A 24190-nucleotide genomic window follows, 5' to 3' on the forward strand; every position below is an offset into this window, starting at 1 on the left:
ATCCCAACCTTTTGCCTGCTTCAGAATTCATTTTTTTACCGCAATAGTACTTTTTTTTTATACTGGTACCAGTTCCAAGTTATGTCTCTATGAGATGGAGCATAGGGATCATATCTGGGAACCAGTATATTAACAAATCAAATTATCTGTAAATATTACATATCTCCCCAACAGAAAAAATGCAGTATTTACAAAGTGCAACCATTATACATTCGGAAATTTAGCTGTTTTAATTTTTAGATATAAAAAAAGTCTATCCTAGGAAACTTTTTGTTCAATAAAACAATCTTAATCCAGATTTTTTCATTGATATTGTAGTAAGATTTATAGATATTGCTCTTATGAGTACTTACATTGATTTTTAGTAACCATAATCCCATCATGATTTGAAATTGTGTACTAAAGTTGCTACGTATTTTTTCCTCGTGTGCTGAATTATTTGATTTTCTGTATAGTGTTTAGTCGGCATTTGTCAATGCGATCATTTTAACTTCTGTTTAAAATTTTGTTAGTACATGTATGATTAAACTGAGAAATGAGTTGCATGTGCATTTAATAAAAACAAGTCTAAACTTACAATAAGATTTACGGTCATCTGCAACATATTCATTCCTCTTTTTGTCTGTTCAACCTAGTATGCCAATCATTTGCGTCCGTTTGTCATTAATGTACTCTTAAGCCACGTCCGCTCGAAACAGGACATCAAATCAAATGTCTTAGCTTTTTGTATATTTATGCAGATATTGGTTTTAGAGTTATAATACTAATAACAAATGAATCATTTTTATACTGTGTTGGGAACACAGTATAGACATTATCTTACAACACACAGTATAACAATTATCTAACACAATTAGGTACCTTTTCAGTATCAAACGTAAGACAGAAACTGTAATTATTTGATTTTTTTTTTTCATAAATTACTTTTTACTCATCATTTACATTGATTTGTATGTAAAGTGTCTTTTGTGGTCCTTTTCTATAAGGTTTCTTGTGACGTAATACTTAACACTTGAGTAAAAGCAAATTACACAGATAGGCAGAAATAAGTAGTGTGTAATAACAAAGATGTATCACATTTTTTACTCTACATTTGTAATGACGTTTTACCCTATATTTTACAAATTCATTTTTTACAATTATTAAATTTGTCTTCAAAACATTTCCTTTGTTAAACTTTGCTTTATACAATAAACTTTATTTTGACATCAACCATGTTCTTAACCTTACATAATCGTCTCCTTTTTTTCCTGCAGAAATATTTTGTCATGCTTTATACATTCGGAAATTGAGCTGTTTTAACGTTTAAATAAGTAAATTACGCATAGTATTTACCTACCAAAACGTAGGAACCAATCATATCATATATTACAAAAAAGTCTGGTGCTGTACGTCCCATTGGTTGCTTGAATCATGTGATATAGCTACTGCTGCAGAGCATCTTTGTCGGCCATTGTTGCTTCACCAAGGGGTCACAACAATTCTATAGTTGATTTTATTTAATTATTAGCAGGATTATGAGTAATTTAGTGAAAGTAAGTTAGCTTGCCAACTGAATGCAGCAAAAAGTGCTTTAACAGTGTGTCTTGCGGGTTTTCAACTCCATAACATCGACCCTCCCCCTTTAAAAAAAACATCGAAGCCCAACCGAAGATGTGCGTACACTACTCGTCAATAGCTAGTCATACCTATTACAAAAGTAATTACTAACTATTAACCTTTGGAGGTTTCATATATACCCAGGTTTAATAAGGTCCCACGCTCCGCACGTGCATTCATATATGAGAAACTAAAGTTACAAAAAAGTCGTTCTGGGCATAAACGAAAGCATACACTGCATGACTGGATAACTTTAATCTTAGTCTTGAGTTGTGTATTTGACAAGAACTTGGGAACACTACATTAAAAAAAACAAAAACAATGGAAATTTATTACAAATTAGGATTGGGGGGGGGGGGGGGGGGTTACTGAAAAAAGGAGAATAACCTAGATTCGGTAAGAGCTAAAAAATAATGAGCTTTCACAGTACAAGATGAATAATCTGCTACAACATGCAGTAAACAATTGTTGAAAATGTTTAAACATATTAAACTGAATATGATTTTTCAATTTGCAAAGAAATCCAGAATTTATCCTTCTAGCTAGTCCAGATTAAAAAATTCTTTCATACATTGGCAAAATACAACTTGACAACTTGTTACACTGACCGCTAACTTCACAAACTATTGGTTCAAACATCTTCAGGATTGTTATTCTGCAGAATAGTCTAGAAATAGCTAATGTTCTGTAAGTACCAATTCTCGATACATTGGAATGGTTTAATGGTTGTATTTATTTACATGTATAAACAAGGCCATTGCCGCCAATGTGTGTTTTTTTAGACCCAACTTTAATATCATAGATATAGGAAGATGTGGTGTGAGTGCCAATGAGACAACTCTCCATCCAAATAACAATTTAAAAATTAAACCATTATAGGTTAAAGTACGGCCTTCAACACGGAGCCTTGGCTCACACCGAATATATGTTTTACGCAAGCATGACAGGTGACAAAAAGTTTGGTTTTTTTAGTTTGTAAATAATTTATAAAAAAACATTTTTTTATTTTTAGGCCAAAAAATATATATATTATGTCTGTTAAGGTTACATGCTTTAAAAAAATTTAGGGTAGGTAAGTCGGTATTTCCGTATTATTTTATATTTTCATTTTATTTTTTGTGACATGATTTTGAGTGTGCTGTTTTGTCTTGTCGTGGTTCGAGTTGATCCTGGGCCGAGTTAACCCGTAATTTTGTAAATTTGGATTATTTCCCTTTGTTATTGGATGTAAAAAAATTAGAGGAAAATGTTTACTTGGCAAGGCAGGGAAATACCTCCTAAGCAGTTGTCACACACAAATGCTTTTAAAAGAAATAAATAGATATAGATAGGTGTAAGAAGATATGGTATGAGTGCCAATGAGACAACTTTCCATCAAAATCACAATTTGTAAAGGTAAACAATTACAGATCAAAGGTAAAGGTTTCGACACAGAGACCTGGCTAACACTGAACAGCAAGCTATAAAGACATTCAAACTTGGAAACCTAATTATAAAAAAACAGAATCACTACTAAACCACATCAACAAACGACAACCAACCAACTAACATCAGGTTCCTGATTTGGAAAATAGAGTTTAAAAAAACATGACACGACCCTCCACTTCTCCCTATGGTGTATATAAAAAAAAAGATGTGTTATGATTGCCATAAATGAGACACCTTCCACAAGAGACATAGAAATTAACAACTATAGGTTCTTGTATGGCTTTCAACAATGAGCAAGCCCATACCGTATATTCAGCTATAAAAGGATCAGAAATGACAAATGTAAAACAATTTAAACGAGAAAACAAACAGTCTAATTTATGTTTAAAAAAATGTTGAATGAAAAGAAAATATGTAACCCATTAACAAACGACAACCACTGAATTACCGGCTCCTGCCTTGGTACTGGCACATACATAGTTACATACATAACATACATTTTGTCTCTATTTTTGGCTTTTATTCTGAAGTGCGGTTATCCTCTCGAAGTTATTGTCTTATATTTTATTAAACTAATACACAATGCTTACACATCTATGTTGGGCATCACATATGTACTAAATACTACTATCGACATATTGTCATTTTTTTTTTAAAGTTTACATATTTTTACTGAAATTTTCTGAAGAAATTTTCTGAAGAAAATTTTAATGTCAATGAATGTAACTTTATATTCATTGTAACATTCATTGACATTAAAATTTTATAAAATATTTTATCAATATTATTTTTTATATATCTACTGCAGCTGTGCTATTTGAGCAGTCAAATTGCATTGACCGTATATTCATATGTGATATACAGTTAGTGCCTTTTTTATGACGTTGACAATGCGTTTCCGTAGAGTTTTATTTACGACATCAATAAAACATACAGGTTCGTGGAAATTTGATGTCTTCTGCTCAAAATAAAGAAATGATGGTTTTTACCCTTAATACTTCATTTAGAACAGTTATAAGAGTTGCAGTATAAAGAATAACCATACATTGTCTCTAAATATAAAAGTTATTTGTATTGGCTCGAAACAGCTAGAAATGCTTTGCACAGCCTCGCTTTCTACCTGTTTCTAAGCCTTTTACAAATAACATTGATATTTCGAGACAATGTATGGTTATTCTATATATATATTAACTAAAGTGGGAAGTGGGAAAAGGCAACAGTCAGGATTGAATACCTGCTTCTCAGCTTCATCTAATAAGTTTAAAATGAGTGCTACATTCCCCTTCCTTTTAAGATCATTTGTTTATTTGCATACACATGATAGTTGGGGAAAATAGCAAATCTGGTTGAAATATTGTTTTTTGTTAAAATGGAGTTTTTAACAATACTAAACATATAGACATTAGAGGAATTATAACACCACCATATCTATTTTTCCGCAATCATATCTTTTAATTTATTATAATCATGATAATGAAGTTTAAACATTTTGCATCAATCTGACTGAAAAAAGGGAACACTAAATTTCCAATGGGGTCCTGCCTAAATTCTAGTAATTCCTAACCCTTTGCTTAGGAGAAACAATTAACTGTGGTTTTCAAGGTTTTCTTAAAGTTTCATCAAGATCTAATGGGTTCTTTCTTGAATTCCTATCAGTTGAACAATAAAATGATGTACAGGTGCGTGTGCAGAGGAACATTTTCTATATTTCATCTAAAAAAACTTGTGCTTCTGTTTGATTAATTTTAATTTTATCTAAAGATCAGTTACTTGCATGTGTCCATGTATAATCAGTAATCAATTAAACCCAAGTGCTTTCTAAAAATATTATGAGTCACACCTTACTAAGGCTTCATTCTAGTTCTTTATTTAGTAGATAGTGAAAAATGTCAGCAGCTTGGCTATGATAAGTTATTATGTGGCATATAACAAATGCTTATTACCTTTTGGGGCGTAAGCTGAAATTATACACAGTAACATGTAGTAAGAAAATTTTCATTTTTAAATTTATTATTTGTTTATTTGATAGGAAACTTTTGGAGTACGCTCAACTAGACCAGAATTAGCATGTCCATCATCTTCAGTTTTGCAACAGTTGGAAGACAGAGGTAATTCATGAATAACATAAATTGTAGAAATATATGTCATGTATGTGCAGTATTTTTAATTGTTTTTTTTTATATTGATAGCATTACTATATATTTATTAAACTTGAAACAAAAAGATAAACAATACATTTTCTGAGTAAAATCAGCACAAAAACTTAGCTAACTGACATGTCAATGTTCTACATGATATAAGGTTAACAAACATATCATCTTTCATTTATTTTAAATGGTTTTATTATTGCAAAAATCTTTACATTTTTAAATGAAATTCATGTTGCTTCTAGGTAAAAAATCTATTGTTAAAATGAATAAGTAAACCGTATAAATCAAAATTCATTGTAGAATGGAAAGTCAGCTTAAAGAAGAATCTAGAAATTGCCTCAAGAGCTGTGTATCTAGAAGGAAAATGTTCTGAATCTTTGGCCGCTGCTGACTTCACTTCACCAGAAACACCGTTTTTATTTCAGTTAGAGAAAACCATGTTAGATCTGTCATCACCCTCCCTTACTGATGGAGAGTTTTACTGCTCCTTCTTTAAGCTTGATGATGTTTACTACTGTAGATTTTTTGAAAGTGGAGTTCTTCAGGGATATTTCTTATCTGAGGGTATGCTTCATTATTGTTCATATCTACATGTACCATGTAAATTCATACACAGTGATCTACACAATCATGACAATTGTCCTTAGTTTTTTCCCATTGAATTTTTTTTACTTTTTTACATTGTTTTCATATTTGTAATATGTCTATGTTATAACATTATTTGAGTAAGGTGTGCAATTAATCTAAAAAAAATAAGGAATTAAACATTCCTTAAAGTATAAACTATTTTATATCATATGATTAATCATGGTTCTTAGCCATACAACTCATGATTATCATGTTTTTCAGGTATATATATTTTTGAAGGAAACTCATTTATATCAGTTCTAGAGCAGTTTTCACTATCAACATTATACAATTAAATGCCTCTAAAAATGTTAACACATCATGCAGTTTTATAACAGGTCCTGTTAACATACCATGATTGTGAATAAGGAAATCTAGAAAAAAAAGTTAATGGTGAATAAAACTTTATATGAATATCTTTTTTTTTTTTACAAATTCTGCATAGTGTTAAGATAAATTTGTCGAATCAGTAACATTTAGCATTATTTCAATTTGTGAAAAAATATATTTATTCATTGTTGTAACATTTACAGAAATAAGTTTCTTATTTTTTGTCACTAGGAATGTCTCAGCTTAAGAATTATTTTGAGGAACATCGTTTGGATATGACAAAACTGGTTTGGTTGCAAGTTTCCACTCAAGATGATATAAAGCAGTACCACAGAAGATACACCCTTAAGTTAGAAAGAAAAAGAAGTCATCATTCTTTAAGCAAGTTTACTATTTTAAAATATACACTAAATAAAGACAACTGCATTGGTCATAATTCCATGTTCAGCCTCAAATTGATAAGCTTCATAGATGGTACCAAACTATGGAGAAAGATGAAACATAGAAGACAATTTATGATAAATAAAAAAAATAAAGCCATAAGCAAGTAAAACATAAACAGACATACATAATTATATATGAACAGCATATAAAAAACTTCGAGCTTTTTATAATACAAATGATATGATTTATAAGCTGCTTCCAATAATTTATTTTTTCTATTTTTAAAGAGGATTGTGATTTAAGTTATTAAGAATATTCTGCATATGCATGCTCCAATTTGAATTTTGTAAAATGGGAGCTTCAGCAGTTTAGTGATTTAATGTGATAATTATCCTGTCAACATTGAGGTTGTAAGTTTGAACCCAGCAAGGTATGTTTAACCTGGACCTACATGTTAAAGCTAATTAGGGCGAGTCAACAACAGCAATCAATCGTCTGATAAGAGATATTTCTCTATAGTCGCCGTCACGTAAAATTGGCACCATGATTTTTGTCAAAATTTTCTAAAATATCGACCGCGTTTACTCGAGATCATGTTTTTCAATTAGCGGGATAAAAATCCAATCCAAATATATACTTCTGTCCTACCTTTTATTGTGTTTGCACTGTATAATCCTGACCTTCACATTTTTCAAGATTGTTTTCATTGTAAAACCGCCATCTTGGTTTCTATGAGGATCCCTTACTACATAACATTCGTTACTCTCCAGGTAATATCATTGTCATTGATGATACGATTTCCCGCGCTTTTTACATAGAGATGACGCACAGCTCCGAGAGACACAAGAAAATTGAGAGCACGTGGACTCCACGGCAACACTTCCGGTAATAACAATGTCGGATTCCACCATACAAAATAATCCTGGATTTTGTGAAGGTCAGGATTATACTGTGCAAACACAATAAAAGGTAGGACAGTAGTATGTATTTGGATTGGATTTTTATCCCGCTAATTGAAAAACATGATCTCGAGTAAACGCGGTCGATATTTTAGAAAATTTTGACAAAAATTATGGTGCCAATTTTACGTGACGGCGACTATAGTGTATTTTTTCTAGATAATATTCTCATTCAAAAACACTATTCTGTCCTCAACAGCAGTTACACCGTAATTTTATAATGCTAGTTTCAAAGAATGAGATTATTGTTTATTATTGTAGGTAATCCTGGTTCAGATACTGGAAGACGATACGTCAACCTTCTTGAAAGAAATAAAACCAGTATTCTTAATTCACACAGAAAGTTGATGGCAAAGGCGCAAACCTCAACAGAATCCTGCCAGTTACTAGGAACAGTGGTAAATGTTATCAAACATGACTCGCTCAAAGAAAACAATACTCAAAAAGCCAGGTATAATTGAGATCTTCAGAATTGAAACTTGTATCAATTAATGTTCTTAGTTTTTCTCTAAGGAATACTTGTTAAAATTAGATATAAATTTATCTTTTTATTCAGTTTGCAATTTTCAACTATGTATTTATTTATTTTATTGCAGGAGTAATTGAAGAAAAATATTATTGGTTTAAAAGTTTAGTGTGTAAATGAAAAAAAAAAAATGACACTTTGAATCTATATACATGATATACTTACCATACTTTTGTTATGCCCCTGCTTTAGGGTGAAAGAAGCATTGTGTGTTACCTTTTACAGTCCATCCATACATCCCAATTTTTATTTCTGCTCTCTCTAACTTAAGTTTTACTCATCCAATTCTTGTGATACTCATACACAATGATAAGAACCACAGCATGCAGACAATAGCAAAATATGAGAAGGTGTATTTTTGTCCTCAAACATTCTATTTTACTAATTATGTAATTTAAGCTGTTTTTTCTCCTATTGTGGAATAGCTTTTAACATTGTTTATTAATATGTTTAATTGTTCTGAAAAATATAATGCAAGTTTAAGAAAAATGAACATCAAAAAGAAATGTAAATACATTTTTAGCTCACCTGGCCCGAAGGGTTGCTGCCCCTGAATTGGTAATTTTAAGGAAATTTTGCTGTTTTTGGTTATTATCTTGAATATTATTATAGATAGAGATAAACTGTAAACAGCAATAATGTACAGCAAAGTAAGACCTAAAAAAAAGTCAACATGACCAAAATGGTCAATTGACCCCTAAGGAGTTATTGCCCTTTATATAGTCATTTTTTTTAACAGTTTTCAAAAGTTGTAAAATTTTACTAACATTTTCCACTGTAACTACTGGGTCAAGTTCATTATAGATAGAGATAATTGTAAGCAGCAAGAATGTTCAGTAAAGTAAGATCTACAAACACATCACCATCACCAAACCACAATTTTGTCTTGAATCCATCTGTGTCCTTTGTTTAGTATTCACATAGACCAAGGTGAGCGACACAGGCTCTTTAGAGCCTCTAGTTGTTTATCAGATAAGAAAAAAATATATAATGTATTTGTTTTTGATATATATATGCTATTAAAGGAGAATCTTTGAGACCAGTTTAACATGTTAAAAAAAAGATACTTTACAGTTATATTATTTCATATATTAAATATTATATCTGTAGAATATTATATTTTCAGTTGTCTGAAATTTTAACCTAAAACATATCTACCGTAATATGATTGAAACTAAATATTTCTTTTGTAGATTTCTCGAAGCCTCAGGAGTCTTTCATCCTATTCTCCATATATGGGAAAATACCATACATAACTACCGTTCTAAAGGAGTCCCTGTTGAGAATCCAGAATTTAAATTTATTTTTGATCCACCATCCAGCTCAAAATACACATTATATGACCAGTGCAAAATTATTTCCTGCCTACCAAATGACCACTATTGGAATGAGGGAACCCATGCTCATGTTGGCTATGGTAGAATGTTATCTATCCGCGATTCCACTGAGAAATATAAGCCTGCTTCTCTTCGTAATCTGATACTTTACCATCACAGAGAATCCAACTACTCTGCTATTTTTAGATTAGTTGACAAATTTCGTAACCCAGAGTCTTCCCAAGCAAATTTGCGCCAGAACATCAATGACGACAACATCAACATTGGGGAAAATATGCAAAATTCTACTCAGAGACAAGTAAGACCTAAACGCAAAGCTTTAAATGAAGAGGATATTTTAAGAAACCTTCGAACTGTTAATCCTCTCTTTACAACACACAACAGGGCTTCAGACAATTCCTTGTATGAAAAGTATAAAACAGCACAAACTGAAACTGGAGGTTTATTTTGGCGTGTTCACGAATCAGATATCGATGTCCTCTGTTTGAATGACGTCAACATGACCACTGGATGTTTAATGGAGTCATCTTTTGTTCACATGACAAGGAGAAATGTTGGGAATGTCAACGTATACCATTGCACATGTACACTCTTTGCAACTTTATTACAGCTCGCAACATTAGATGAACAGCCTGACACAGAAATAGATTCTATTAACATCAAATGCTGCCATATAAAGTATTTCAAAGAAATTATTGAACCTGATTATCCCATCTACTTCAGCACAGAAGTTTTTACATCACCAACAAAATCTCAGAAAAGTATAATGTTATCTTTGGCTGCTTTACAAAAGCCTGTAATTTTACTTCTGTCTTCTCTTCGAACAAAAAAGTTTTCAGTTGTACCAAACAGTAGTCAAGATTGTAAGTTTGTGAATGTTTCCAGAAACCGTGTATCATGCCAGTCCGGTGAATGTAGTGCCATTTACAGTTTTTCTACTCGTAAAGTCATATACTTGTGCGAAACAAGTAATGTTTGTCCTCATCTGCAGGCAATGAAAGACCACAAAAATTTATGGATGAATGGTAATGATATTGAAGAAGACATTGAAGATGAAGATGAGGAAGCATTTATTGATAATGAGGAAGATGAGAATGATTTGGAGGATACTTTTCAACCAGAAACTACTCAAACAAAGAGGGTAAGTTAAAAACTACAATCATTAAACCAAAGCAGATATCTAATTAATAGACAAGAATAACACCGTTCACTCAAACTTTTAATCAAATTGAATTTGCCAACGTTGGAAATAACATGCAATTACCAACTAAATGCCTACAACACAAACAATTCCTTGATGGACCAAAAATCGTTTTTAAATTAACATAAATACAATAACTGATACAATTGCCCATAAAGTATGATTTTACCTAACTAAAAAGGTTAATCTAAAAAAATATGGAAGAAACAATTCACGTCATGATGTCAGTTTTTTCATATAGTACTACATACTTTATTTTGTCTGTTATGTTATATTTATTAAATATGTTCACATTTTGTTTTTAGACAAATTTTTTTAATCCGGCAACAGGACTTTGGGATTTCCCAAGTTTGAGTGAGCACAGACCCAAGGAGGAAGATGATCCAGCCTTACAACGAGCAATTATAAGAAGATTAGCTGTATTTGATGGTGCAGAAGGAGTTGTTCGAGACACTAAAGGATATTTGACCGGAAACAATCCACTTGTACTCTTTCCTCCTGTATTAGAAGACGGATGTCTTTGTGGGGTAATTTTTTTCTCTATTAAATTTCTACTACAAAATTCTGCCCTAAATGGCACAAATTCTATAAGTGCAAAATATAACAAAATTGGAAAACAAAGAATGATGGGTTTTCATCCATGACCCAAAAAAAAACAGTACACATCAAAGAAACTCAAAAAAGCAAAGAAACAGTGCTATTATTGCTGTTCTTTATCTGAAAGGACCAGTGAGGCCTTCAACACAAAAAAACAAAAAATTAAAAAAATAAAATCACCTCAATGCAAGTTGAAGATGGCCCCTAGCACTAGCTTGAAAGGAATTCTTTAAAAAAAATGATTAGTTGTAACACAACTTAATCAGTCCTGGTCAAAAAAGGACATACTGGAAGGTAGTACATATTTAAAACAAAATAGTTTCTACAGAGAAGGGTAAAACTTATGTAGAATAAATTTATGTAATTAAGGTATCAGATGAAAGGTGAAGGATTGGTGATCCTTGTAGAACATACAATTTACTGATAATTTTGAATGATACAAAAATATATGAATGAGTTCTAAAATTAAGGGCATGTATAGCCTGTTTCTCAAATATAAAGTGCCTGGTTTGGTGTATCCGAAATTCTGATAACCAGTGCAGTATGCCTGATTTGTAATTGTTATAAAGACAGACTAGATGTACATTATTGTTTAAGAGTATCTTAACTATCTCAGCTTCTATGGCAAAATATTTACATGTTATTTAGATTTTAGAATGAAATATCTGGTCAGATTGCATGGATATCTCAACATTTTATATTTTTTTATTTTTCTGCTTAGTGTTTTCATGTCTAATAAAATTCTTTTAATTAAAGGCCGGCTACTCTGATGATGACCATCCAAATGGGGTATTGACCGAGGTGAAGTACAGGACAGTGGTGTTTTTGACAAACGGACCAGCTAGATTTGAAGTGAGAATGTTTTACTAAGTCTTGAGCCATTTTGAATTTAAGAACTATGTGTGCTTTCATTTATTTTTAATTATAAACCAGTTTAATGAAATTAAAAAGACTTTAAATTTTTGTAGATACTACAATTTTCAATGTAATTTTTATAATTTGCCTATTTAATTGTTTTTCTTAATATCATTCATATCATTGATGAGACAAACAATTACTAGTGCAGATCCAGTGAGGTTATTCATTTCTCAATTTTTAAATTCCAATGTGGGCCCTATACAAAGTAATTAAAAATTGTTTATTTTTTTTAAAGTGTTATATAAATGAATGTGTAGTGTTCAGTCCTACAAAAGTTTATTTAAAAAAAAAAAGTTTATCCAACAAAAGGCTCCTGCCAATCGATTCCAAGAAATATTTTATATGACCCTTACCTGTATAAATTAAATACTATTTCTTTTATGCAATTATTAGTATGAACATAGTTAAATCAAAAGTTATGATACTTTATTTTAAACAGTATATTTCATATTCAACTGATGTAGAAATAATATACAGATACTTGAATTCCGTGATGAATCAGAAACAGATAAAATCTATATTTTGGCTTTAAGTATTTAATAGAAAAATGCAATTTGCTTTTCCTTCTTTTTTTAGGTATTTGGTAGGAATTGCTTGGCAGCAAATGCAGAGTGCCAAGTTCAATATGGTGGATCTTCAGACAGCCTCCATTTTCTTTCAAAGGAAACTGCTGCAGGAGATGAGATTGGCTGGGATTTTGTAGATCATGCATTGAACACTCATGTCACTTTCAGTGCATATTGCAAAATCATGAGCAAAAAATACAGGAGAAATTTTCTTAATTCAGCTAAATTTATGTACCCTCAAACATTCATTGCTTGGTGGTTTTCATGGAGTAGTAAATTCAAGACTGATTTCAGAAAGCCTTGTTCTATCTGCAAATACAACCCAAAATTCTTAGCATGTGATGGCACTAAAATTGGTATTAGCTTTAAAAATGCAGATACAGATCCAATAGAAAAACCAACTTCAACAGAAAAAATTGACCCATGTCACAGAAGAAATGATCGTTGTTTCTTGAATTTCAATAGCGAAGAACAACCGGATGCTATAATAAGAAAATGCAGAGATCACCTTGCATACACATCAAAAAAAGCACTTGGACAATTAAATCAGACATTAGAATTTGAAGAAGAACTCATTAGAAATACACTCCTTATTGAAACAGTTTCTGATCAGTGTTCAAACATCATGCGCAAATTTGTATGTAATGAGTATCCTGAGTCTGTACAGAAGAAATTAGCAGTTATATTCAAGTTTTTGTCAACAAATCATTCTTTGTCATCATTGATTCCTTTTCGCTACACAGATCTTTTGGATTCTATTTTGTTGGAATTGAGAACATCTACACAAAACCACAGAATAAATTTGATATCTGATTTTTCTCCAGAAATTCGTGATACTTTATATGCTGCTTTACCTTATGAACAGTCATTTTCTGATGTTATTTCTTTATTTCAGTATCTTGTCCTAAGAATCCAACGTATAAGAGAAAAGAATAAAGATCCACCTCCTGCTGTCCGTCAGCCGTCTACGTACAATCCTGAAAGATATGGTGCAGCTTACTACTTTACACCCAGTGGAGAGAAGCTTAGAGACATTCCAATTTATACCATGAATGAAAATGCACATTCAAAGAATTATGATGACCCACCTACTAGGTCTGATGAGCAGTGTAATAAGATATACCCCGAGGTCTCCAGACGTGGTACTACATACTTATTTCTTTGGTTTGACCCTAAGCACTATGGTCATTGTTATGGTTTTCATATCATTCCAGGATCTGAAGGGAGGAAAGACCCTTTCTCTTCTGCCTATTCATACTTAGAACATGCTCCAGAAGAGGTATTTTATGATTTTTCATGTCAGTTTGAGGAGTACTGTCTGAACAGGGAACCTGGTTTCTGGGAGAATACCCGATTTTGGCACGATTTATTTCATGGCTACAGTCACAAATGTCCTTTCTGCTACAAATCCCAAAGAATTTGTCCATTGCAGGGCTTGAACACGGAAATATGCGAGCAGTTCAACTCATTCATTCAGAAAATCAAATATTCTGCCAGATCTATGTCATTGGGAAAATTTTGCTTTTACCTTCAATACATGATTCATCAGTGGTGTGAAATGAAACGCTCGTCATTTGAACAGAGATGTGATATAGCAGCTGCATATTTAGCCTGAATTGACAACAACAAAACAATATTAGATACACCTAATCTGGTCATTTATACAAGTTAGTTTTTTCTTTGAATTTCGACAATATAAAAATAATGAGAATTGGTATGATTGCCAATGAAAAAGCTATCAGCCAAAGTCCAAGAGCTGTGCATGTTAGCAATTATATTCCACCATATGGCCTTCAACAATAAAGAAGAAAAAAAAATAAAGTACATTCTATGGTGTGAACAAAAAATATATGGTACAGTATGTGCATTTTCATTCATGGCATATTGGTTTGTAAGCAGTGAGGATAAACAAAAGGTTAAGTAGAAAAGTATATTGTCATAACAAAGAATTATTTTCAAATAAATATGAGAGAAAAAAAAAAATGGGGATGATTCTTCAAATATAATGTGACAAAGATCTGTATTGATTTTGAGAACAGTTTGTTAAATAAATGTCATTTTTTTTTCAATATGATACTTCCAAATAAATTCTGAATTTCAATTTTTTTCTGACAGAAATTTGAATACAGAGCAGTATGTGGTAACAGTCAATAAGGGATACCTAACAATCCCCCAAAAACTGAGAGAAAAAATAAAGTATGATTAATCTCTTCATGATTGCATCATGGTTAACGAAGAAAATTGTTCTTGGTTTGATCTAAACCTGTGTTTTGATGTGACTTAAATAATTTCCATTTTAAATGTATACTGGCTCTGTTGTTTGTTTGTTCTTTTTCAGGTCAGAAGAACCAGAGAACTATCAATGAATTCTTAAAGGTATATAAATTGAACTATTCATCAAAGTCTTTTCAAATGTGTACAGATTTAGAGTATATAACTATAAATAGAAAGGGAAGAACTATTTATGAATGCTGTATTGTGAATGGCTTTCATCTATCTTGGACTTGTCAAGACCATCATGTCTTAACATTGATTTTATAGATTAAAGATGTACAAACTGTATACAAAATTACCTTTCAACATGAAATCCTTATTTAAGATATCTGTACTTTCCTAGAATATACATGGTTTACGTACCTGTACTCTAATTTATGAATGAACTTTTACACTAATTACCTGTTTAGTTGTACATCTATTTAATGATATATAGTATACCCTATAAGCTCATATCTATTATAAGGCACAAATGAATACAATATATAAAGTGTTGCAGATAGCCCAGCAAGCATAGTGGACAACAGAATTTATTAGATAATTACATCCATGTGTCCTAATATATATATATATAACCATATGAAAAAAGCAAAAACCACAATTACTCCTGATGACAAAAACCAAAAAATATACTATTAGGTACAACTTATCTAGAAAAAGTAAACCTTGTACTAGCAAGAGCTATAATATGGTTGACATGAATGTAAACTGAATAACTGAATAAATCGATCATAAACGACCTCGCCTGTCAGGTACAACCAAACAAACCCAATAGTGGAATAAACTGGAAACATGGATCCGACCTCATGCATAAAGTCATCTGACAAGACATACTTGGACGTGTATTGTTTTTGAAAAATATATAAATGCATACATGTACCAAAAGTATATTCATAATATGTATGGAACTTGAATGTTGCCCTGCAGCGGGTTAGAAAGTGATCATCTATTGGAAAAAATGTCCCACTATAAAGTTAGTCACATGTGCTATACCTAGTGACGTTAACTTATAAAACTACTACGCTAGTACGGTATATACAATTATATCTCCCTATACTACGAAATGTGAGAAATTTATACTAATAAAGGCATAAATTTAAAAAAAAAAAAAAAAAAAGGAGTTGCATAGCTATTTTGACTGCTTCTAAACAAAAATATATCAATCAATGTGTACATTCATTTCATGAAAACATCTTATTTAAAAAAAAGTTGTGCTCATAAATTCAGTAAATTGTTGAATGTTTTCTTAATGTTTTGTTTGTTTATTCTTTTATCAGGATGTGGTCAAGAAGATGAAAGAAGCTGTTGTCTGTCAAGGAGATATTATGTTTTTAAATTAACTGACAATTTCATTGTTGTTATTGTCATTAATTGGCACAAATGACTTGCAGTTCTATTTATTTTTACTTGTTCATATACTATGTTGTAAATAAGAACAATTTTAATTATCATTTTTGAGTCTGCAAATTTAATGTATCAGACTCATGACTGTAATCGTACATTTCTATGATCTGAAATGAATTATTTTTTTGATGAATTTGTACTTTATCATCCTCGGAAAGATTTAGATTATTTGTAAAAAAAAGAGTTATAAACCAGTTACCATTGCCAGGTATCCGCTTCCAGGAATACGAATTGGCTGTACTATCAAGCTGCAAAGTGTTATTAAAATCTATTTGAGGTTTATGCCTAATTTAAAAAAAAAGAAATGTGGTATGATTGCCAATGTACGGAGCTCCGCTAGGGACATGCAAAGAAAAAAAAATATATTGTGCGCACAAAATAATATATTGTGCACACAACTTAAATTTATAGTGCGCACAAAATAATATATTGTGCACACAACTTAAATTTATAGTGCGCACAAAATAATATATTGTGCGCACAACTTAAATATATAGTGCGCACAAAATAATATATTGTGCGCACAACTTGAATATATTGTGCGCACAACTTAAATATGTTGTGCACACAACTTAAACATATTGTACGCATATTATAATATACTGTGCACACTTAAATAATATGGTGTGCTCCCAAAATTAGGAAAACAGTTTTCACTTGACCATGACCTCATTTTACGTGTTCGTGTTATGTGTTCGTGGTTTAGACAAAATCTAAGATACCAAATGCAATAGTTTTTCTATATTTGGTTGTATTGAACGATTTTAATGTCTAAATGTCCACTTCACAGGTGTCATCTGACCTTGGCATCATTTTCAGTGTTAAGTGGTCCGGCACAGTAAAATGTTTGTGTTTTGGTGTATTTCTCGGATACTTTAAGCATTTAGTTAGATATATTTTTGGAGTATGGAATGTTTGTATGGTGAAATTGTCTATCTTGCAATTATATTAATATGACCTTGATTTTATATTCATGGTTCATTGGTTCGTGTTATTTGATTCTTGTTTGGTATGATTTTCAGATTATATAAGGAATAAATTAACAATATTTGTTTTATAGAATGATTGTAATGTATATATATTTGGCTGGTCGGTATCATCATATCTCAGAATTGTTCTATTTTTTTTTAAAGGTATACATGGTACAGTTAAACTGGATTTAATGTACAAAATAATTATAAGGCGCGCAAATCATATAAGGGTTGTTTCTCAGATATATTTGGTTCTTCAATACAACAAGAAAAAATCCCGCACCCAAATGCGTGCTTCAGCTGGCCTATAAACAAAAATATGGATTAGTTCAGTGAAAATGGACGTCATACTAAACTTTACAGTTGTTTCTCGTTTCTCGTTTTGTATATAGATTAGACCGTTGGTTTTCCCGTTTGAAAGGTTTTACACTGGTAACTTTGGGGACCCTTTATAGCTTACTGTTTGTTGTGAGCCTAAGATACTTGTGAAGACCGTACCTTCACCTATAATGGTTTACTTTTATAAATTGTGACTTAGATGGAGAGTTGTCTCATCTGCACTCATACCATATCTTCCTTTATCTATCCGAAGTGTATACAAAAAACTAAAATTAAAAAACCAGCAAGATCCATAAAGGCCAGAGGCTCCTGACCTTGGACAGGCACTAAAATGCGGCTGAGTTAAACATGTTTTGTGAGATCTCAACCCTCCTTTTATACCTCTTGCCAATGCAGATTAAAAAAAACACACAGCAATACCGACAGTAAAGAAGCACGTGTCCGTTGTCAGAATAGGTAACAAATGAACCTTAACAAAATGACAATGATACATAAAATAACCAGGACTACTAGCAGTTACTGACATGCCAGCTCCAAACCTCAACTAAACTGATTGAAAGATTATGTTTTAATCATATGAATATCAAGCAAAGTCCTTATCGTTAGGGGTTGAGTCATCATAAAAATATATGAAAAGAATATAACCCATATTTGTATGAGATATGTTGTATATGTATATAGTTGTCTCTTTGACAATCGCATCGAGGGTCACAAAGTTTGGAATAAATGATACCCCAAAAACGGACCATATTTGGTCCTAAGTCAGGAATCTGATGTACAGTAGTTGTCGTTTGTTTATGTAATATATACGTGTTTCTCGTTTTGTTTATATAGATAAGACCGTTGGTTTTCCCGTATGAATGGTTTTACACTAGTAATTTTGGGGCCCTTTATAGCTTGTTTTTCGGTGTGAGCCAAGGCTCCGTGTTGAAGGCCGTACTTTAACCTATCATGGTTTACTTTTTAAATTGTTATTTGGATGGAGTGTTGTCTCATTGGCACTCACACCACATCTTCCTATACATATTTGGAAAAAATGAATCATAATTGTTTCGTTTATTTTCAAAATATTCCACTGAGGAATTTCATTGGCTATTCCTAAATTGTTTCGTAACATTTTAGTTTCAAAATGAATACGAACAACATACTGTAAAATTTTATAATGAAATCGATCAAAAATAGATACTATAAGTGACCTCTTATCCTCTCTTCTATTAAAGACTATTAAACAGAATGAAACTATAACTTGACCTGAAATATTTGTATTCAACGCTTAAAAATTTAAATCATAATAAGCATACTGTTCAATGTCGGGAGCTTGTTATTCAGTGATTGTCTTTTATTGGTGTGGCTCATATCTGTTAATCGTTTTGTTATAGCCATTTTGGGCCGTATAGTTTGTGGTTTGGTGTGAGCCAACGCTCCATGATGAAGACCGTATTATAACCAATAATTGTTAACTTTTAATAAATTATGACTTAGATGGAGAGCTGTCTCATTGGCACTCATATTGCATCTTCTGCTTTATATATGTACCCAGTTCAGTTTATCTTTATTTGATCACAACTTCATGGTGAATTTCGTAGACTGAACACACCGTCACATTTCAATAACGAACAGTACATTTTGGATGAGAACCTTACTTAACCATGATCAAACATAGTCATCTTTGATAAAAAAAAAAAAAAACAACAACAACAACAAAACAACTTGTACGTGTATTCAGTTTTCAGTGGATTTGACTTACTCTACACTTTTACAATGATACCTTCTTAGAAACCACATTGAAGTTGGTGACACTAAAACTTCATTATAAACTATCACCAAAACATTTACAATAAACAGAGACGGACGGATGAACGGACGTAAAGACTTTTAAATATACACAATGTAATGACGAACAGGGTAACAAAATCAAAGTCATGAATTGAGTATAAGTGCAAACAGTACTTTTTTCATATTTGTTACAAGAAAACAGGTAAAGCTATAGTATCAAAGTGTACATAAGTTCGATAGTTTCCTCGCTCTTTTGCCAAGTCTGTTTCAAACCGTTCCAATAAACTCTGATATAAAGTGGAGGCTTCCAACGCATTTGTTGGTAAACCAAGTGTCAGACGAAATAAACGTTACTTCTTCAGTATTCCTGTCAGGAGTTGATACAAATGCAGTGATGAATATTTCCATATATTCTAGCCCCATTTCAAAAGAAAACTTTATGCATTTCTCCATTCTGTCACTTTAAAAAGGAGACATTGAAGACCTGTATCATGTGTAAGGTCAAAGAATTTAACGCACACTATATTATTTTGTGCGCACAATATATTTAAGTTGTGCGCACAATATATTTAAGTTGTGCGCACAATATATTTAAGTTGTGCGCACAATATATTATATTGTGCGCACACTTTATTATATTGTGCGCACACTATATTATTTTGTGCGCACTCTTAGATGGCAACCAATTCCAAGCTATGGAATACAGGCCCTCTATATTGGAATTTTATTACAGATTGATTTGGAGTTCAAGTGGTTGTGAGCGTGCAATCCTTCCCTTAACCTGACAACATTTGACTTTGATGTTACAACTAAATAGCAGTTGAACATTGTATGACCCATTGTATTGGCATAAAACCCAGAAAACAACTTACAAATGAAAAAAGAGTAGCAATGTAGGAGGAAGACAAAGGCACTGAAAACTAGTTCAAAACAGAAAACATGTACCGATGATATTTTTCATAAAGCATTTATAAATAGACGTCACCTGGGTTTTTGGCAGTTAAATAACATTGTCCTCTTTCATTATTCACACTAGCGGCATGATGAGCCCAGTACAGTTTTTTTTTATAACAGCATATTTATATAAATGTTGTTTTCTTATTTTATTTAAAAGAAAATACAATAAAAAGAACCAAGGTATGGAATTTTCTTGATGTGCAGTAACATTTGTAAGCCTATAAATTGATGTATACATATTTCATACTCCAATAAACTTTATTTATGCTTATCGTTTTTATTGTTTCTTTGGCAGTATAACTGTCTAATAGTGTTGCCAATTAAGAATGAGATTTGGTATGAGACAAAAAGGTGTGGTAGTTTGGTCAGTAAATATTATTTACCAGTCTCGCATATTTTAAAACAAACAATAAACCAGAGCAGTCAAAGGTTGATGCCAAGTAATAGGTAAATGGAAGAAAAGAAGATAAATAGTTCTATTGAGGTACATGTAAAAAGTATGTTCACAAGATTTTTCAACGGACTCGAAAGATGTGGGACAGAATTCAAAATGATTTGAAGAACACTGGTGATGGTTGTACTAAACAAACTGCTTCTGTGCATTACACGATATATTTACATATTGCATATATATATATATCTATTTACTGGTGATGTTTTCCCTTTGAGCGCTTCATAGACATCAAATGAAAAGTAAATCAACTGATGACTGATTCAACTTTTTTTCTTTTAAAATGCTGTTTGCAGGTGTAAATTGTGTATGATGGCCAAGAAAGTACTTGAATTCAGACGTTTTAATTGCTATATGAGATACAGTTATTCAATTGGTATAAACCCTACATAACGTTCAAATACCATTGAGACCCAGTTATTCGATGTGTATCCATAAAACCCGTTATACATCAATGAGACACCGTAATGCAATGGGTATAAACCCTAAATAACGTACATTTACCAATGAGACACATTTATTCTATAGGTATAAACCCTATATAACGGTCATACACCAATGAGTCACAGTTATTCGATGGGTATAAACCCTATATATCGTTCATATACCAATGAGACAGATCTATTCTATAGGTATAAACCCTATATAACGGTCATACACCAATGAGACACAGTTATTCGATGGGTATAAACCGTATATAACGGTCATACACCAATGAGACACAGTTATTCGATGATAATAAACCCTTTAAATCTTTCATCCATGAATGAGACGCATTTATTCGATGGGTATCGACCCTATAAATCATTCAGACACCAATGAGACACAGTTATTCGATGGGTATAAACCCTATATAACGATCATACACCAATGTGACACATTTATCATATAGGTATAAAACCTATATATATTGTTCATATATCAACGAGACACATTTATTCAATGGGTATAAACCCTGTATATCTTGCATACATCAATGAGACACAGTTATTCGATGATAATAAACCCTTTAAATCTTTCATCCATGAATGAGACGCATTTATTCGATGGGTATCGACCCTATAAATCATTCAGACACCAATGAGACACAGTTATTCGATGGGTATAAACCCTATATAACGATCATACACCAATGAGACACATTTATTATATAGGTATAAAACCTATATATATTGTTCATATATCAACGAGACACATTTATTCAATGGGTATAAACCCTGTATATCTTGCATACACCAATGAGACACATCTATTCGATGGGTATTAACCCTATATAACGGTCATACACCAATGAGTCACAGTTATTCGATGGGTATAAACCCTTTATACCAATAAGAAACAGTTATCCGAAGTGTATAAACCCTTTAAAACTTTCATACATGAATGAGACACATTTATTCGATGGGTATCAACCCTATATATTGTTCATACACCAATGAGACACAGTTATTCGATGGATATATACCCTAAATAACGTACATTTACCAATGAGACACATTTATTCGATGGGTATATTCCCTATTAAACGTTTATACATCAATGAGACACTTATTCAATGGGTATAAAACCCTATATAACGTACAAAAACCAATGAGACACATTTTTTTCAATGGATATAAACCCTGTATATCGTTCATACACCTAAAAGACACAGTTATTCGATGGATATATACCCTGTAAAACGTTATATACCACTGAGACACATTTATTCGATGGGTATATACCCTATAAAACGTTTATACATCAATGAGACACTTATTCAATGGGTATAAAACCCTATATATAACGTACAAAAACCAATGATACACAGTTATTCGATGGGTATAAACCTATATAACGTACATACACCAATAAGACACATTTTTTCAATGGGTATAAACCCTATATATCGTTCATACACCAATGAGACTGTTATTCGATGGGTATAAACCCTATAAAACTTTCTTACATCAAAGAGACAGTTATTCAATGGGTATATACCCTAAGCAACGTCCATTCACCAATGATACACATTTATTCGATGTGTTTGAACCCTACAAAACTTTCATACACCAATAAGACAGTTTTTCGATGGGTGTATATCCTATAAAACGATTATTCATCAATGAGACATGGTCATTTGATTTATATGTTCCATATAAAACGTTAATACACCAATAAGACATCAACGACCCAGACCTACCGTGCACTCCAACACATACATAGCCCGCAAGAATAGAATCCTAAGAGGCAATGCAAGCAGACATCTTGGCAGAACAGTCTGATAATCTGTACTAGCCACAACATGGCAGTCCAGAGTATGATGAAAGCCAAATGACACAGACCCAAATCTGTAAATAGGTATATCAGTCCGCAATATCCAGAGAGGATAGCTGGACATTAAAACACACATACCATCAAGACAGTTATTATATAGGTATAAACCCTATTTACCAATCAGACACAGTTATTCATTGGGTATAAAGCCTATATAAGGTTGATATACCAATGAGACACAGATATTCGATGGGTATAAACCCAATATAACATTCATACAACAATGAGACAACCTTTTCTCCACTATTTCTTCGTCTGTGGAATCCTTTCAGATTTTACCCCAACACTGTTTTGTATATATGAAGGGTGATGGCATATTTTTTGTTTTGAAAGGGAAGCAACTCCTTACTTTCCCCATTAGGTAATTAACCCTATATTTTTTAGAACAACCTATATCAAATATACCTAGTCACCTTGTACCGGTAGTCTATAGGGGTAAGATAAAATGTTCATACACCAGTGAGACAGAGTTATTTGATTGGTATAAACTCTATACACCGTTTAAACACCAATGAGTTACAGATACAGTAATTTTTTTAGCCCTTTATAGCTGGTTGTTTACTTTGAGCCAAGGATCCATGTTGAAGGCCATACCTTGACCTATAATGGTTTACTTTTATAAATTGTTATTTAGATGGAAAGTGGTCTCATTGGCATTTATACCACATCTTCCTAAATCTATTAAAAGGGTATAAACAATTCATAGGAATAAAAAAGAGAAAACATTTTAAGCTTATGACAAAGTTCAACCTTACAATGACAGCAAACATCCTTGTCTAAAGCTTCAATTTAAATGCACATATACCATGACTATGTCTTGTAACGGAAGTTTTCATATACTAAAATCTATATAATTGAATATGAATGAATAAGTTTATTTGGAAAAATAAATTTACATGCCATTGCAATCAAAACATATATTACATATATGACACAATAATAAATAGCAGAAAACAACATAAATGATACAATGTTAAGTAATAATTTGACATCTTGTTTTCCATGCTGAATTAAGATAATTACATAATTTCATAGTCAAGTGTTTTAACAATTATATTTTCAATTATAATATAATGAAAA

At 31.8% G+C, this 24190-nt stretch overlaps 1 protein-coding gene across 2 annotated transcripts; it reads left to right on the forward strand.

Annotated features, from left to right (window-relative positions):
- The first annotated feature begins 1359 nt into the window (after positions 1-1359).
- Positions 1360-17337, forward strand: LOC134708366 (uncharacterized). 2 transcript variants are annotated; one of them, XM_063568840.1, is made up of 11 exons: positions 1360-1535; positions 5057-5135; positions 5478-5741; positions 6366-6515; positions 7739-7928; positions 9197-10481; positions 10847-11068; positions 11895-11990; positions 12633-14289; positions 14961-14998; positions 16174-17337. In XM_063568840.1, the coding sequence occupies exons 1-9, from the start codon at positions 1518-1520 to the stop codon at positions 14235-14237; spliced, it is 3909 nt and encodes a 1302-aa protein (XP_063424910.1). In that variant the 5' UTR covers positions 1360-1517; the 3' UTR covers positions 14238-14289; positions 14961-14998; positions 16174-17337. The 2 variants fall into 2 exon arrangements, with proteins under 2 accessions (XP_063424910.1, XP_063424911.1); XM_063568841.1 differs by lacking the exon at positions 1360-1535 and adding an exon at positions 2808-2994.
- The last annotated feature ends 6853 nt before the right edge of the window (positions 17338-24190 follow it).

Source organism: Mytilus trossulus, chromosome 2 (genome assembly GCF_036588685.1).
Source record: "Mytilus trossulus isolate FHL-02 chromosome 2, PNRI_Mtr1.1.1.hap1, whole genome shotgun sequence".
Lineage (NCBI taxonomy): Eukaryota > Metazoa > Mollusca > Bivalvia > Mytilida > Mytilidae > Mytilus > Mytilus trossulus.